Consider the following 17,216-nt stretch of genomic DNA (forward strand, 5'->3'; position numbering starts at 1 on the left):
TTTTTTTCAAGCAAATGCTCATATTAATGAATTGAAATGGTGTAGAGTGCCTGAGGATACAGTATCATCCAGAGAACAGTGTTTATTTCAACTTTTTCCAAACAAAAACATTCAGCACGTCCAGACAGCAAAAGAACACTACAGTATGTTCTCATGACCCAGCAAGTCTTGAGCCTTTGCATCTTTAATGCTTACCGGTATGTTCAAGCAATCTTTGCAATGAGTATGAATTTATTATGAACGATGTGCACACACCGCTTGCATATATGTGTGTGTGTGTGTGTTTATGTATGTATGTATGTATGTATGTATGTATGTATGTATGTATGTGTGCGTATACCTCGTGGATGGATTTGAACAGGCTCCAGTCCAGGTGTGTGAGAGCAGCTGCCACATCCCAGGTGTTAATACCTAAGAGTCGCACCGTCCTCCTGCTTAGCTCAGCACTGTCCGTTAAGGGAGGCTGCACACCACACACAAATAGAAAGTTAGGACAAGGTATACACAAAACAACACTACATACACACAGGTGTTGTCTATTCACGGGCAACTCTGAAAACAACATGCTCAATAAGATAACATGCCTACTGTTACGACAGTTAATTCATAGGTATTTATCTAATGGCTTGTTGATTACAGACTGTTAAATATATCTTTCCTTAAGAAACAAACATCCAATAAACTGCACTTTCTGAAAAGCCAAATATTGCAAAAACTGATTCAAAGCATTCACAACTGAAGCTCCACTGTGAAAAAACGCCATTACAGAAGTACACTTTGCCCTAATAGAGAACTTTCCAATACTGCCGTCACGGCTGGCAACACCAACATTCTCCTTTTCTCTCCTATTGAGTCAGAGTTAATACAATTCACCTGGCCTAAGAGTTTCGCTTGCTTAAAATGCATGACTCGTAGTAACACTGTGAAAAAACGTATGTTTGGGATTTAAAATACACACTTTCATGCTGGATTTAGCGAGAAGATGATACAGAGGCTAAGAATAATATCAAATGCAGTAAAATGCCAAATAATTATATATTGAGAGGTTAGCTTTAAACCTACAAGCTGCATCTTTTAGCCTCTATGAATGTTTGTGAAAATATGGAAAGATGGCTGGTTACAGAATGACAGAATGAAAAGGTAGGACAGAGATTTTACATACCATAATCTCATTGAGATCCCTGCGACAGACCACCAGCTTTCCCTGTGGGGTCAGAGACTCTGAATACACACAGTCACTGGGCTGTAACACCCTCCGCTCTGCAGAGACAAAGCAACAAGAGGGATGATTATAACCATTCAGAGCCAAGAGGGTCGCAAATCATGCAGTTGCTAAGGGACAAGCTAAACCTATTTAAAAAAAGCATAGACAATGGATAATTGATTAAAATAGAAAGATAAAAGTAGAACATTGGATGGCCTAAAGTAATTAATGAACAATTGAAGTTGAAATGTTAACTAAAAGTAAACAAACAGATGGAGTAGGTCACATTAGCTGATGGAAGCTATTAAACGGTTAAAATAGTTAACAGTAGCAGATTAACAATCTATAGTTAATGTTTACTAAAAGTAATAGTTCATGATTATTAAAAGCAAATTAACGAATTGTTAAATAAATAAACAAACAAACTGTTCAAATAGTTAGAGTATTGGATGAATGTTTAGTATAAGTATCTAAAATAATGTAAATATTGTTTGCTGCAGGTGATAGTTCTATGGTTATAAAATAATCAAAGATCAATTTTCTGACAAACCAAACTTAACATGGTCTGTCTGTCTGTCTGTCTGTCTGTCTGTCTGTCTGTCTGTCTGTCTGTCTGTCTGTACCTCCAGTGTGCAATGCCACAGCAAGCACCATGTCTTCTTCTGTCCTGTCCATCTTCAGACCCACAATCCTTAGCAGCTCATGGGCCTCCAGTGATGGGTGTGTGTGGATACTCAGGTATGAGTCAGCGCTCACGTACACACAGCAAATAACTGGAAGATGGTACATATACTGTAAATATGCTGACACATGAAATGACTGAAACAGAAATACTGTAGATCAAAATGAAGCAGATTCAGAAAAACCCAAGTATTTACAGAGATTTTAGCTTATTTACTTAATTTAAGTACTTAAAACAATTATACGAAGCAATTTGCCTGGGCACATTGAAATTAAAACTCATGGACTGTCATTATGCATAATGTATCATTTTGTGTTGTGTAAGTGTGTTACTCACCCTCTCTAGTATCGGTCGAAGGACTTCGGGGTTGCAAACAGTTTTCCTTCAAACTCAACTGCTGATACATTTGTTTACTCTGACAGAGAAAGAGAAGAAGAAACATGGAGATGTTCAATTCTGTATTTATACTACACTGCTTATAGTTGTATTACAGTTGAACTCATGGATGTATCGCTTTGTATCTAACCTCCCTTCTCTGGTTTACCTTTTGGTTTGGAGGGCAGTCATCGACAGTGCTATAAGAGGGAAACAAGACGCACAACGGTGAACAGGGATGCAAGTAAGTGTGAAATTGAAACAATATACACACACAAAGTGAGTCAGTCAATGGAGAACAAAGTCTTGTGCAGAGATGAAGACTCTTACTGTCGGCGACGCAGAAGTTTCTGGAACTCCTTCAGGTCCTTCTCAAGCGTGGGGAACTCGTACAGATCTTCTAAAACACACCTATACAGGGTCTAACAGAGAGGGAGCAAAACAAAACTATTAAATAATTTACAAAACATCCAGAATCTCATGCTGTCAAATAAAATGACCAAAATAACATGGCATTATCATAACCGTCTGTGCAGAACATTTACTGAGCAAAATTTCGTTTAAATGACGCTGCGTAGTTTGATTAAATAAAAAAAACATCAGACAAATTCTGTACTTTGTGCTGACAAGGCATTCTCTATAGTTAGATTGTGTGTGTGTGTGTGTGTGTGTGTATGTGTGTGTGTGTGTGTGCATGGCAGGGAATTAGTAAGAAGTATGAAAGCTCAGGAGGCAGAAACAGCAAGGATACACACACACACAAACGTCTCCAAACACCTGCTTATCGCTGTCATTGACCCACCATAGCCTCCCATCCCAATTCTCCTCTCATTCCTCCTGTTACTAGGCAACTATCACCTGGGTTACGCACTCCATATGAGATTATACACATGCCAACCCTCGCACTTTGGTTCCCATGGCAACCCGGCACAGAGATACAGAGCCTCCAGGTTACGGAGGGACAAGTGATTTGGTGAGCGTGTGCGCTTCTTGCAGGTGAGCAGTGTGATAAGTACGTACGTGTGTGTGTGTGTGTGTGTGTGTGTGTGTGTGTGTGTGTGTGTGTGTGTGTGTGTGTGTGTGTGTGTGTGTGTGTGTGTGTACGCGTTTCTCTTTCGTGTCATGTCTGTCACGGGGATTATCATGCAATTCAGCCAACCATGTGATAATATAGCAGGAACACAGTGGATACAAGCAGCAATTGTGTAGAGTAACGTGGCAATATTGTGACGCAGTATTACGGAAGCACTGCTGGCCTGATTTGCACTGTTTCATCTTATTCAACATTGTGCGAACTGCCCTTCAGGGTGGAATAACAACTCGGAAATAGACAGCAAAGTGTTATTTAACACTGCGAGCGATCTAAATCCAATACTTCTTATTTGTAGCCTCCATGATAACTCCATGTTACAGAGTAAAGCTCATGAACACACCGAAGTTAGAAAAACAACTTGCCAACTCAGTACATTTGACTAGATACAGTAAAAGGGAATAATTCTCCTGATTATCTTCTATTAGTCTCTGAAAGAACCACACATTTAAACATCTTTTCTCACATGATACACTATAAAAGGGCCTGTATTCTTTCTACTTTTAATTAGCTGGCATTGTCAGAAAGATGAGATAAAACTTCAGTAAGGTTTCCCTGTGGGAGAAAGCTGAAAAACAGTTCAAAACGAAAAGAAGCAAACAAAAGGATCTAACACACGCACAATTTCAGCTCTCTGTGTCTCAAAACAAAATGCTTGATGTCCTGTCGTGCAGAACTTAAAGAAGGACAACCCCATTAAAGAACAAGACCAAAAGACAAATGAAGATGAATGAGGCTTATTGTGTTTATCGGTGTGTGACATGTGTGAAATGACATCAGAGGATCAGACTGGCAAACTGTTGAAATAGAGGAGACAAAGACGAGTAGTGCCGTACCTTCATGAAGCTCCTGACGTGCTCCTCTTCTTTCAGGAAGTCCTTGTAGAGCCTGCTCCAGTGGGAGACCAGCTGCAGTACCTTGCGCTTCCTGAAGAGGGCGTCTTTACCCTCCTCTTGGCCCCTGCAGCGGGCACTGCTATAAGTGAGAGTAGTCAAGGAGACAACTGATAGCAGTGTGGAGGAAGAAAGGATGTGTGTGAGAATCATGCGAGTATCATGTGAGTGCGTTTGCCAGAAAGGATATTGTCCGAGCAGAGCCTGACAAAGGTCATTGGTGGACATGAACACCAGGTATGTTAACAGGAAGTCATCCAGCAGCGTTTCTGAAACACAGGAAACACATCAACAGTTACTTCCATGTCCTTCACTAGCAAAGTATTGCAAATGAAGTTTTCAAATCTATTTGTGGTATTAGCAAGTTTGAGTCCCACTGCAGTCAGCATGTCGTTGTGTCCCTGGGCAAGACACTTCACCCCAAATTACACCTTTTTTTTTTTTTTTAACCTTTATTTAGCCAGGAAAATCAATTAAGAACAAATTCTTATTTTCAATGATGACCTGACAGGAGGCAAAAGGCTTCCTGAGGGGACGGGGGTTGGGAGGAAGAAAATAAAAAGACAGACTCCGGGCACTACAGAACACAGGAGACAACACAATGACACAGAGCAGAGATGACGGGCATAAACATATAACATATTTAAAATAATACTGCTGTGGTTCAATCAGTCATTAAAATAATATAGAACATTCATCCATTCACTCCTATGGGGATTGTCCACAGTACTGAATGTATGTAAGTCGCTTTGGATAAAAGCGTCTAACAAATGACATGTAATGTAAACATGAAAGTGACCTGAAAGTCTCTAATAGTTTGCCCCTCTTTTCATCCTTCAGGTTACATTATTAGTTATCCTCCTTGTGTTAGTCTCGTTAGAGAAATGCTTTAAAGCCCTCAACTTCAAGAATGATCATTGCCATGTATTTCTTTCTTCTCTAAAATAGCTTGCAAATAGTGACAATACATCATTTTACATCCAACAATAGATCAAATAATGATGTGTAATTTGAAAGAGGCTTCTGATGGACAAACTCACTAACTGATGAACAAGTGGAGCATTTAGCAGCTAGACTCTAGTCTAGAGAGACATATATTTCCTTAAAGAGGTGGTGGAGACCAAAAGAAGAGCTTAAATGAGTGAATATTGGATATCAGCCGGCCAACAAAGGACTCATAAAAGTATTTTTTATATGTAAATATGCAACTACTCGCCATATATAGTACATTTTGAAATGTTAAGTGTCTTTGGAGACCTTTTGATCTCCAGAAGTGAACAAAATTGGTTGCATAGCATACGTTTAGTGGTAGAACAGGTTATATCGCTGTATCAAATATTTTCCAAATACAAAAGAAGATTATATGTATATTTTCTTAAAGGTTCAAATTTACAACATTGTAGAGAAAAACAAGCTTATTTGCAAGAGAGACAGCAACGGTGTGTGTGTGTGTGTGTGTGTGTGTGTGTGTGTGTGTGTGTGTGTGTGTGAAACTCTTTCCCTGGGAAAATGTGTGACCCAAATATGGCTCTGTCGGGCAGAGAAAAGAGAAATCAATTATAGAAGACTGAGCAAAGGCTGCTGCATTAATATTTGATCAACTGTCTTCTCTTTAGAAATAAAAACACAACTTTTCTCAAGAAATATTTTTAGACAGGTCTGACTTATAGGTTTTCATTTATTCAAAACCTTGTTGACTTTCTTCTTGACCAGCTATCAGTCTATGTGCTGCCTTCTCTCTCTCTCTCCATTGCAGACTCCTCATCCGCCTCCCTCCACTTCACCCCCATTTTTTATTTTCTCCTTCTCCGCGGTAACATTTACTCAAGCTACTACTCCCCTCCTACGCTCGCCCTCTCTCAGCTCCCTGTGATGATAAATATCCATTTTCACACACACACACACACACACACACACACACACACACACACACACACACACACACACACACACACACACACACACACACACACACACACACACACACACACACACACACACACACACACACACACACACACACACACACACACTACACACACACACACACACACACACACACACACACACACACACACACACACACACACACACACACACACACACACACACACACACCACACACACACACCACACACACACACACACACACACACACACACACACACACACACACACACACACACACACACACACACACACACACACACACACACACACACACACACACACACACACACACACACACACTGAATAACTCATTCGGTTCTGACCTTGGGGACTTTATCTAAAAGAGAGAAAATGTGTGTGTGCAGAACTAATCGCAGTAATCTGCTGCTGTGTTTTTTGTTGTGTTTTTTTTTTATGTGTACGTGTGAAGGGGTGGTTGGGGTAATCGTTCTCTGTGGAAGCGTGTTCAAGCCTGTTCTACATGCTGCACAGCTAAGCCCGCTAAAACGGCACACTGATGCTCAGCAACACCCCAGAGGGCCTACAAACAATATACACACACACACACACACGTGCACACCCTTATACTTATTCTGTGCACATAGTACGAAAGATAGACACACAGATACGGAGACAAAGACCAAACATGCACATACACTCTTGATCTGCTTCCCTGCTAAATAAATAAAAAAGTGTGTTTTCTCTCTACAGTAAATAAATATTGTGCGGTCCTCCTCCACAAAGACCATCTCAGTTCTCCTTTTTCTTTCCCCTCAGTCTCTCTCCCTCCCTCCTTTTCTCTCTCTTGCTATTCATTGAGATGGCTCCCTGTGGACTGCCGGGAACTGGTGGTGCTGAGGAGTTAATGCATAAAGACGCCTTGTCTTAAAACGGTACGACTCACAAGAGCAGGGTTTTATAAAATACATGTTGTGAACCAGGTGTCTCTAGTGCTACTGGATTTAAGTTGTTTAAGTGAAGATGGCTTCACAATGATACGAACACTATCTATTTTTTATTCTACAGGAATGATTATCTTACTTTAACAGAATAACAAATACTATTATCTACTATAACTTACACTACAATTACTTTAAAATAATCAAAAAATGTATAATTGACTTACCAACTACTGAATAAAAAAAGATATTCAATTTCTCACTTAAATGCATTAGGGGAAAAAATTGTGCAAATGAATCAAATGAAAATAATAAGTTGCTGCCCGACTCTCAATGTAGTCTATATGCTAACTACACTGCTGTAAAACAAATGACAGAACGTGTCCCGAGGTAAAACAATATAGCAGGACTGTTACTGCTCCGGTGAAATAACCCACCAGCCATAGGTACATGTGATGATTGTGAAAATGATATATGACAGATTAAATTGTTTGCAGCAGAAATGCTTACAGCAGCCTGAGGGAATCGTTTCAGAAACTCATTGAGCATTTAACCTCTTGAATGCTCCTCATACTAACAGATTTACAGGCAATGACTTAGGCCCCGGCTCCACGGGAACGCATACGGCAAAACGCATCGGAGTAACGCAAACGCAAACGCAAAAAAGCTTCCGCCCACACGCAATATACACCGGATTGTGTCAAGCTCCACGAGACGGCTCCGTTTACATCCAACCGCTGGAAAAGCTGCAGTACATATGCCGAACCTGTACGTGGCGCTGTAACTTCCTCCACAAAAGCAGCAACTTCCTCCACAAAAGCAGCGAAGAAGAATGGTTGTCATGGCTGCACTTCTGTTTATTCTCCTTGGTGGGGGCCGACGGAACCGGGCAGAGTTTTTCACCGGTCAACGTGTGTTAAAGTTTAAATCTTCCGGACAAAATTATAAAAGTGCCGGTCAAAGGTCTTCATTGTTATTTATTGAGCTTTAAAACAAATGAATAACGACGATATAATGATATATAATCATAAAATACACGGAGCCTGTCTCTTTTTCCTCTCTTCTGACAGCGTCAGTGTCTGTCTCATGCAGCAGCTGATCCTGTAACGAGTGACCCGACAGTAAAAAATAAACATATTTATAACTAGTTTAGGTAGTTTGAGAGGTAATTAAAATAGCTAAGGGTGATGATCTGACTTGAAGTGTGTGTTTTGCTCCCGCTGCATCACAGCGGGAGGAGCTGCGTGTCTCCGTCCTGTCAGATTAGACTTCACTCGCGTTTATGTCCATATCGAGATAAAGATAAATAATCTGAATTCAGTGTGCAGTGTACTTTTGCGGGGGTGAGCAGCAGAGGCGGGGCTATTGCGTCGTCATTATCAGAAACGGATGACCGTATAGGCTACCACACGGCCCCGTTGGACCCCCCAGAGCGCTCCGTTCCCAGATCTATCCACCTTTGGACCCGTTGTCGTTTGCAGGGTCTGTTTCTACGTTTCCGTTACGGCGTCGTCGAGCTTAGAGGGCTATACGCATGAGAAATATGCGGATTCAACCAGTTTTCGTTCCCGTGGAGCCTAGGACACACACACACACACACACACACACACACACACACACACACACACACACACACACACACACACACACACACACACACACACACACACACACACACACACACACACACACACACACACACACACACACACACACACCACACACACACACACACACACACACACACACCACACACACACACACACACACACACACACACACACACACACACACACACACACACACACACACACACACACACACACACACACACACACACACACACACCACACACACACCACACACACACACACACACACACACACACACACACACACACACACACACCACACACACACACACACACACACACACACACACACACAAAAAGTCCAGGCTGGGCTGTGTTGTAACTTGTGTGGGACTAAAAAACAGTTCCCTGAAATTAGAGGGCGGGGAGTTGCTTTGTTTGAAACATACCTTTGCTCAAACATTGGAAATAAACTCCACAACTTCTTAATTTATCTGACAAAATGTCACATTTTCAACTAAACAGTGTTTAAATGTCATTTTCTTCTATCAATCGGGTTATCTTTTTTTGTAAATACAGCCACACGTGTGTGTCGTTGCCCTTTCACAGATGTGTTCATGAAGCATGTGTGTTCACACGTGTGTCGACAAACTTACCGCTCTCCCTGCTCTCTGGCGCCCCTCTTTGGTCGTCCAGCCGCAGGTCACTCAGCAGATGCTCCAAGATCTTGAGGGGCGTCCCGGACACCACCACATACCTGCAAGACGAAGAGTCGCAACAATCTTCTTCACTAGAGCACCAAGAACGACCACTTCCATTCCTCCACCCTCCCTTACTCTCCTCCTTCTTATTCTCCTCCACATCGTCGTCATCGATGAAGCGAAAATGGGGAACGTCAAAAGCACACATTTCTGAACAGCTACCATCTTCATCGTGATTGCTACACTCGTCATCATCGTCCTCCTCATCGTCATCCTCTATGTCCTCCTCTGCCTTGGCAAGCGTAGCTACCTCCGTGGTCATCTTCATATCTAACAACCTCCGCAGGATCAGCCCTCATCTAAGCTCTTCATACCCAGGAAGGGTGCTCTCCTGTGGGGTAAACTGCATTGCCGTCAGCCTAAGAGCTCCAGAGATTAAAACGCTCTCTGTGACAGTTTCTACGGTAGCACTCGGAGGGAACTGATTGCTACTGAAGATGCTGAGCACTGCGCACACACACAGACATACACAGACCCACTTAACCTGCCTGTCACTGACACTCCCTGCAATGTGCCTCAGGACTTGGCACACGCTGGCTTAAAAACACACTAACACAGACACTGCACAAAAGAAATTAACTTTGAGAAAAGGCACTTGCGCAGACACACAGAAAAATAACTCTAAACACATACACAGATTCGTGGAAGGAAGTAAACCAGCCTTGGTGCCATCTTTGTTTGGCTTCCAGCTGAAAACAAAAAAGCCATTCTCTTCTATCAGCTCTGTGCCAGAAGCCAAAGCATACATTATCTTAGACAAACACACACACAGTGTTGACAGCACTTCTGATATGTTGCATGTACGTGCATGAGTTTTTCGTTGCAACATCCCAGAGTGGACGAGGAGAAGTGTTATGATTATGTTGTTGTTGCTACTGTTGGTTGAGAGGGCTGTTGTTATGTAGGAGGAGGGACTGACCTCTTGTCACAGTCCTCCTCTCTGGACCCGCCTCCTGACGATGTGGGCGAAGGCCGGTCCGATGGAGACGTCACTGAGGAAGTCACTCTCCGCAACACCAACACGTCCCGTCCTCTCTCCTTCAGACACACCCTCCCCACTGCCTCCTGGGAGGGAAAAAGGGAGAGAGACATGTCACAAAGTGAGGCAAAGAATAAACTGTTTAAAATGCGATTTAAGGGAGTGTAAACATTGGATGTTTTTTTTTTTAAACAATAGATACTTTCAGACTTAGTCTACAATGATATACTCACTTTGTGTCCTTTCTTGTTTTAGACTGAGCAGCTTTTTTGACCCAGTCAGCTTTTATTACCCACTAAGGAAGAGAACCAAAATACCTGTGTTTCCAGTAGAGGCCAAATGAAAAGTTTGATGATATTAAAGGCCTATTCTAGCTGATTACAGATATTTATATACATACAGTATATTAGTGTGTATGATGTCCGAAATGCATAAGGTATGTTTGAGGTGAATAACACATTACATATTTGTCACTAGAAGATTAACACATTTAATTTTGGTCTGTAAAATACTTTGCTCACTATGCCATGCCCACAACTTTTTACTGATCAAGTGAAAAGAAATCTGAATGTGCCAAATGTTTTTTTCATAACACGTTAAGACAAATACCAGCCATATTGAATACACATCGATATTCTCATAGGCCTCAAATATCTAGTATCAATCAGGTTACCCAGACCCTTTCGCTTAAGATTAAAATGTCTTGAATGAATACATGAATAAAGCCTTTGCACACGTCCACACATGCAGGCACAGATTATGCTGGCACCATCACAGGGAAGTATTGCCTTTCCTGCCTTTAGAAGAAATGCTATTGTGTAATAAATAACAATGGGGACAACTGGGAATGTAGGCTGACACTTCAAATGATCATCTGCTCCCAAAATGAACAGCACCTTGATCCCTGACTCCAGCTCTCTCTCTCACACAGACACACACACACACCTGCAGTGACAGTGGAACAGAGCTCCAGATGGACAAAGGAGCACAATAAGAAACAGCCTGAGGAGAGGAGAGAAAAAAAGAGAGGAGAGAGGGAGATCAAAGGCAGAGAACAGGAGCAGGAGGAGAGATAAAGAAGCGACGTCGCTCCTCCAGCTGCTCGTCTGTCGCAGCCAGAGGGATCGAGCAGCAATCACATCTGACAGAGAGCTTCCTTTGCAAGGCTGTCTTTCTGTTGCACTTGGTAGGCCTTTAATACACACACACAGTTACATTGTGTAGGACTTTGCATAGTTGTGTTTAGTCTTGCAGTCTTATCCTTAGATAGCTTCTTTTTTTTTTCAAGTCAATGGACAGGCCGACATAAACACACTTACTCACGCACACACACGCTATCTCTATGATCTTCTGATGAAAGACGTTGTCTGAACCTGACAGACAGCACGTGAGGTATGACTTGGGACAGACAAATATAATGTGTGTGTGTGTGTGTGTGTGTGTGTGTGTGTGTCCTGATGTGATACAGATGTTCAGTGGGGTGAGGTCACTGAATCTCCCTCAGGTGTTTTGGTGTGTAAGTATCACATTTTCTCATGAAACCTTCGTCCGTACAAAATGATTTAAACATATTTTTATATTACAATGCAGCCAAAAGCTTCGACTCCTTTTCAGACTGACTTCTAATGTGTGTTAATGCTGTGTCCCTGTGATAAATGTTGCTTTATTGCCCGATTTTGACTTTCTATCTTATTTTTTACGTCTGTAAAGCGTCTTTGAGCACCTGATAAAGTGCTTGAAAAATAAAATGTATTATTTGTATTAAACATTTTACTTAAAATGTCATTGTAAGACCTTATAATGACTAATTGTATGGTTGTTTTGGTAGTTCAGGTTAGAAAGAAATCGCCCACTACTGCAGAGGCTTTGGTCTGATTGGCAGAAGCCTCCATCTTGGCACTCGGAGGAAAAGAAAACGGAGGTGTTCAACACGGCACGTCTAGTTCAGAACTCCATTAAGAACATCTTCTAAATGGTCATTATGAGTATGACAAGTAAAAATAGGCTTATTGCGTTAAATAGGCATATATCCTTTACTGTATTACACATGTCAGGGGTTCCAGTGTACAAATAGCTTCCAGGTCTTCAAAGAGAACCCAACTGTTGTGGAATTATGTGCTTTCAAAAGATCTGCGATTTCCCAATGCTGAAATTAATGTCTTCAAGGTTAAGCAACACAGAGATGCATTGAGCTGATAAATAAGGCAGTGACAGCTGATTTGAAGAGATCTGACGCTGCATGCCATTATTACGATTTGTGCCAGCACCCAGACCGCACCCAGCACCCTGGATAAACTCAAGATAACAAGAGTTTTGAGGCCTGCCATTCAAACACATCATCCAGGGGTTCAAACAGGAACCGGGATGTTTTTCACAGGTCTCCATCTTTATTTGTATTAACCTTTCCTTTCTCTCTTTCTACACACCGATGAACAAAGTTTAGAGAGATTATGGAACTAATTAAAATACAGCTATTACAAGAACAAAAGGGAAAGAGAATGTTGTTTTGGTGTTCCTGATACAGTAGCAAACTGTTGATCTTTCCGATAACACTCACACTCTTTGCAAAGATGCCAAGAAAAACAGCTCTGAGCCAAGAATGGAGGACGGCAGCGTTTTATCGCACAAACCCGCGCTCGAGATCAAAAGGGTTCCAGAAAATGCTCCAAAACAAAAAAACTTTCAACACTGCCACCATTAAAGTGTAACTATATACTGTATGTGCTCACACAGGCATTCTCAAACACACACACACAACTAGATGTAAAGACTTGAGTGCAAACAGCAGCTCCCAAGAACAAACATTAATTTAGCCTGAGAAAGAATGCAAGAAATGAAAGGGAAAATATACAAAGAAGGCACTTGAACGCCACAGAGTAAGGGGTTAGAAAGTTATGCAACACAGAAAGGGAGACGGATAACAAGAAAAGCAAGCAAGATGTAAGGCGAGAGACCGGGACTGCAAAGTGAGAGACGCAGGGGAGTGTGGCTTAAAGTGAGAACAAAAAGAAGGAGTGTGAAAGAGAGGGAAAGATATTGTTGTATCCAAAAGGGCCAGCATACGTCATCAACATACATTATCAACTTAAAAAGAGGATATTGCATGATATGATTGATTTGATTCTTTTGCCTCTGTCGACAATGCCAATATGTCAGAATCATGCTCAAATTGGCTGTTTCTGTTATGTAATATACCCACCTGACAAAATATGTAAATAAGTTGACTGAAAAAATATATCTATTTGATTAGAGCACTCATTCAAGTATTTTGTCATGCAAAAGTATCTAAATGTGCGTTTTTCAATATCTCAAATAAGTAGATTTCCTGCTTCTCTCTTTTTGTTTATATTATACTAATATGGATGTGTTTGTGTTCTGAATTAACCAAACAAGACAACTAGGTTTTAACATCAGCCAAATTACTAATCTACAAAATAATCAGCATATTTATGATGAATTTACAATGCTAAAAAATTAATTGCAGCCCTACTGTACCTCAAGCTGCAGTGTGAAAAACCTTGAACAGACATGTCAAACATTTACAAACTGCTTTGGTAAAGTTTGCTTTTTGTGGCCGTCACTTGTTCTCAGCTAACAGGTGTGTCTGTCCCTTTCCTTCCTTTTCTTCTCATCCCTTCCTACAATTCAACCATCTGCACTTCCACCTCGTCTACACCCTTTCCTCCTCACGTTCGCCTCTCTACATTTCTGAAAACACCTTTTCTCTCTCCTCTCCTCTCTTTTCCTCCCCTAGGCCAAGACTCTCTGCCTTTGAATGGTCAGACTTTCTGCTCTACAGGCTTGAGACTTAAGAAAAGTAAATAGAGACCAGGGGACATGCACTTACTGTGCCCCTCATGAGGTCACAGACCTAGTGCACAGAAACACACACACAATACGACGTACAGAGGAAAGGTGGTCCTAACGGAAAGACTAAAGGAAACCCTCTCGGTTCCCTTTGTGTTTCTGCATGTGTGTGTGTGCTGTGTGTGCTGATAGAAACTACGCCATATCTGTGTTGTGATAGGCCTGATTCCTGGAAATAATGGATAAGAATATGAAACACAATGCGTTTCAGTCAGCAGCTCTCATTTGTGCAACCCTCACATACAGAAACTGTAACACAAGTTACCAAAAAGCCTGCCTGTGTGCGACATGCACACTGTGACCTTGTATAATACTGAGTCGGGTTGGCCTCTGGTAAACTCCGATGGCTGATCCAATGAGAATGAATGACAGTGCACTCAATAAACTGCTCTGATACAGGAGTTAGAATCACTATGGAGACCCACAGAGGTTTGTCAGAGCTTGTTTGTCATTTGGAAAAAAGGGAAATAAAATGTAAAAATCACCATGACAACACAGTAAAAGTAGAGTGGTCTTTTTGGTGAATAGATATTTAGGGTTGGTTTTTGTTTCTGCCATATTTTGCGGCCTGAGCTGCACGACTCGCTGTCTCAGAATGATATTAAACACATCTTACATGTTGGTGCATAACTGCAAAGGATCATTCATTTGTTCACTTTTAGAAATGATTACAGCTCAACATGTGTGTCCAAACTTAGGAAACACCAAGAGCCTAATTGATTGATCTAGAAAAGAATTGCCAGCTTAAACACATTTTCTCTTTGGCTTCATTCAGAAGCACTACTTTGATAAAAAATAAATATATATGTTTCTACTTTTGTATACAAGAAATGAAAGTGAAAAAATATCCTCTATGGAAAAATCCTAACCCACCAAGCTGATGAGATATGTGGCAGATTTCACAAACACATATTAAGATGTAGGGTGAAAATCAGACTGCATTTCGCTTCGCTTCCTGCCCTCAGGTGCACCGTAGAGCTGGATTATACAGTACAGCGCTTCTCTAAAACCCCACTCATTAAATGCACACACTGACTCAGCCTGCCAGCACCAGCAGTGCATGAACACACACACATACACACACACATATATATAAGCTCCCACACATGAGTATAAGCTGTAGCCAGAAAACTCACACGCACAAGTGAACATAGACATACACAGTACTTTGCAGACTGTAAAAGGGCATGAGATCACATTGCACTAAGCCCTTATTAACACCCACATTAGATGAGCTAGAGAGCGGCTGGTTATTTAATCTGAACTGATAGATATGAAGCAAAGCTCTATGTGTGCATATAAGCAATGATAGCTTCAGTTCGAATGTGTGTGGGTGAATTTTAGTGCACAGATGTGTCCTCGGATGATGTAATAAAGTGAGGAGGATGATGTAACAAAGTGAGGAGGCATGTTGTGAACTAAAAAAGAAATGTGTGCAATAACCCACCACAGCATTTACATTTTTATAAAGAAATGTAAAACAGCAATTAATACAAATAAATGAGTTTAGGTTACATATGATGAATGTTGATTATATTTGTGTTGCTACCTTGGATAATGTTTAGCTGTACGCTTCCCTTTTAGCTTATTTTATGTTGACATTATGAATGGGAGAGATGTACCTACTTTCTCTTATTTTTAGCTCATCTGTTTTGTGGATATTGTGGTAAAGAATGTAATGTTTGAATGTAGTTTATTTTGTCTTTCCAAGAAAGAGTAGTTGTTACTGTGGTAATAACTAATGGTGACCCTAAATAATGTAAATTAGAGTAAATGTGGACATGTGTGTTTCGTCCTTTAGACTAACAGCAACACAAACCAGGATGGTCCTCCTGATGCGGAGTTTCTCGCATTACTCCTGACCATTCATGAGTAACTAAGACCTTAAGTGTGTGTTTTAAAAGTGACTACAATAATTGCCACATTCACCACATCATGACGTACATTACTCTGTACTCGTGATAACCATATAGCCGCAACTCGCTTTGCAGATTACATGGTGAGAAACCAATGACTTTGCGGAACAAACTCAGACCTGGGAATACTGTATGATATAAATGCAATTTAGGTATAAGGGATTGTCTACCGCTTTAAGGTAAAAACTGCTCAACCAGATGAAAATCTAAAATCAATTATTGTAGGTCAACCTTTGGAGGGACTCTATGAATCAGCATACCATTACAACATATTGAGGCTGTCCCACCACATCACCTCTGACCCCAACCATGTCCTGAACAGCGGATATGAATTGTAACCATCAAATCGGAGACACAGTGTCCCGCGATTTAAAAAGGTAAAACTGAAGCATTCTTTTGTGCACCACTCAAATTAAATACAGAGCTAAAACCCAGATCTAATGTACGTCAGAGGGTTAGAGGTTTCTCTTCAGTGACCCTGATGTTTTATCAAATATTCCCTTGTATCTCGTCTTAAATATCTGTCCTTGTTGATGTTGCAAATGGAGCTGCTCTGGTGCAAAAAAAAATGTCAGACTCTCTGACAAAACAGTATTATCGTATCTTAATTCAAAACATTAGAGCCATCATCACACTCACCGCCTGGTTCCTGTCTGGCAGCCGGTAGTTGTGGTTCTGCAGCAGCCGACAGCCGTCCTTGGCCAGCCGCTGAACGGCCTCCAGCCCCAGCCGGCTGGTCAGATCCTCGCGGCCGCACACCGTCCCCATTCCTCCACCAACGCCGCCGCTGCCCCCGCCATCCCGCAGCGCACACACTCCGCCCAGCTGCAACACAGGTGGCAAAAAAACATATCTCAACCCGCAGTCCCAGGACATGCTGGAGACAGTCAACAAAAGTTTGTTTGATGGAGTTCAAGAAGGTTCAGTGGTTTTGTCCAAGCAGTTTGGGTGTAATCCAGAAACATGCAATGACAAGTTCTCAGCTGGCCCTTTATGTCCATGTGCGGAG

General features: G+C 41.5%; 1 protein-coding gene across 2 annotated transcripts in view; it reads right to left on the reverse strand.

The window, feature by feature from the left end:
* The window catches only part of rapgef5a (Rap guanine nucleotide exchange factor (GEF) 5a), a 45,192-nt gene that overhangs the window by 5,634 nt on the left and 22,342 nt on the right, over positions 1 to 17,216 (reverse strand). Inside the window, exons 9-19 of one of the 2 annotated variants that reach the window (XM_034124540.1) lie at positions 16,847 to 17,032; positions 10,365 to 10,510; positions 9,341 to 9,441; positions 4,435 to 4,513; positions 4,188 to 4,332; positions 2,592 to 2,683; positions 2,431 to 2,461; positions 2,223 to 2,301; positions 1,828 to 1,977; positions 1,163 to 1,260; positions 341 to 463 (exon numbers count right to left, since the gene is read on the reverse strand). In XM_034124540.1, coding sequence (XP_033980431.1) covers positions 341 to 463; positions 1,163 to 1,260; positions 1,828 to 1,977; positions 2,223 to 2,301; positions 2,431 to 2,461; positions 2,592 to 2,683; positions 4,188 to 4,332; positions 4,435 to 4,513; positions 9,341 to 9,441; positions 10,365 to 10,510; positions 16,847 to 17,032 — 1,230 coding nt within the window. Of the gene's footprint in view, positions 1 to 340; positions 464 to 1,162; positions 1,261 to 1,827; positions 1,978 to 2,222; positions 2,302 to 2,430; positions 2,462 to 2,591; positions 2,684 to 4,187; positions 4,333 to 4,434; positions 4,514 to 9,340; positions 9,442 to 10,078; positions 10,182 to 10,364; positions 10,511 to 16,846; positions 17,033 to 17,216 lie in introns of those variants that run through there. The other variant, XM_034124541.1, reaches the window with a different exon arrangement.

The sequence above is a fragment of the Trematomus bernacchii genome, unplaced genomic scaffold, assembly GCF_902827165.1.
Source record: "Trematomus bernacchii unplaced genomic scaffold, fTreBer1.1, whole genome shotgun sequence".
NCBI classification, from domain to species: Eukaryota; Metazoa; Chordata; class Actinopteri; order Perciformes; family Nototheniidae; genus Trematomus; species Trematomus bernacchii.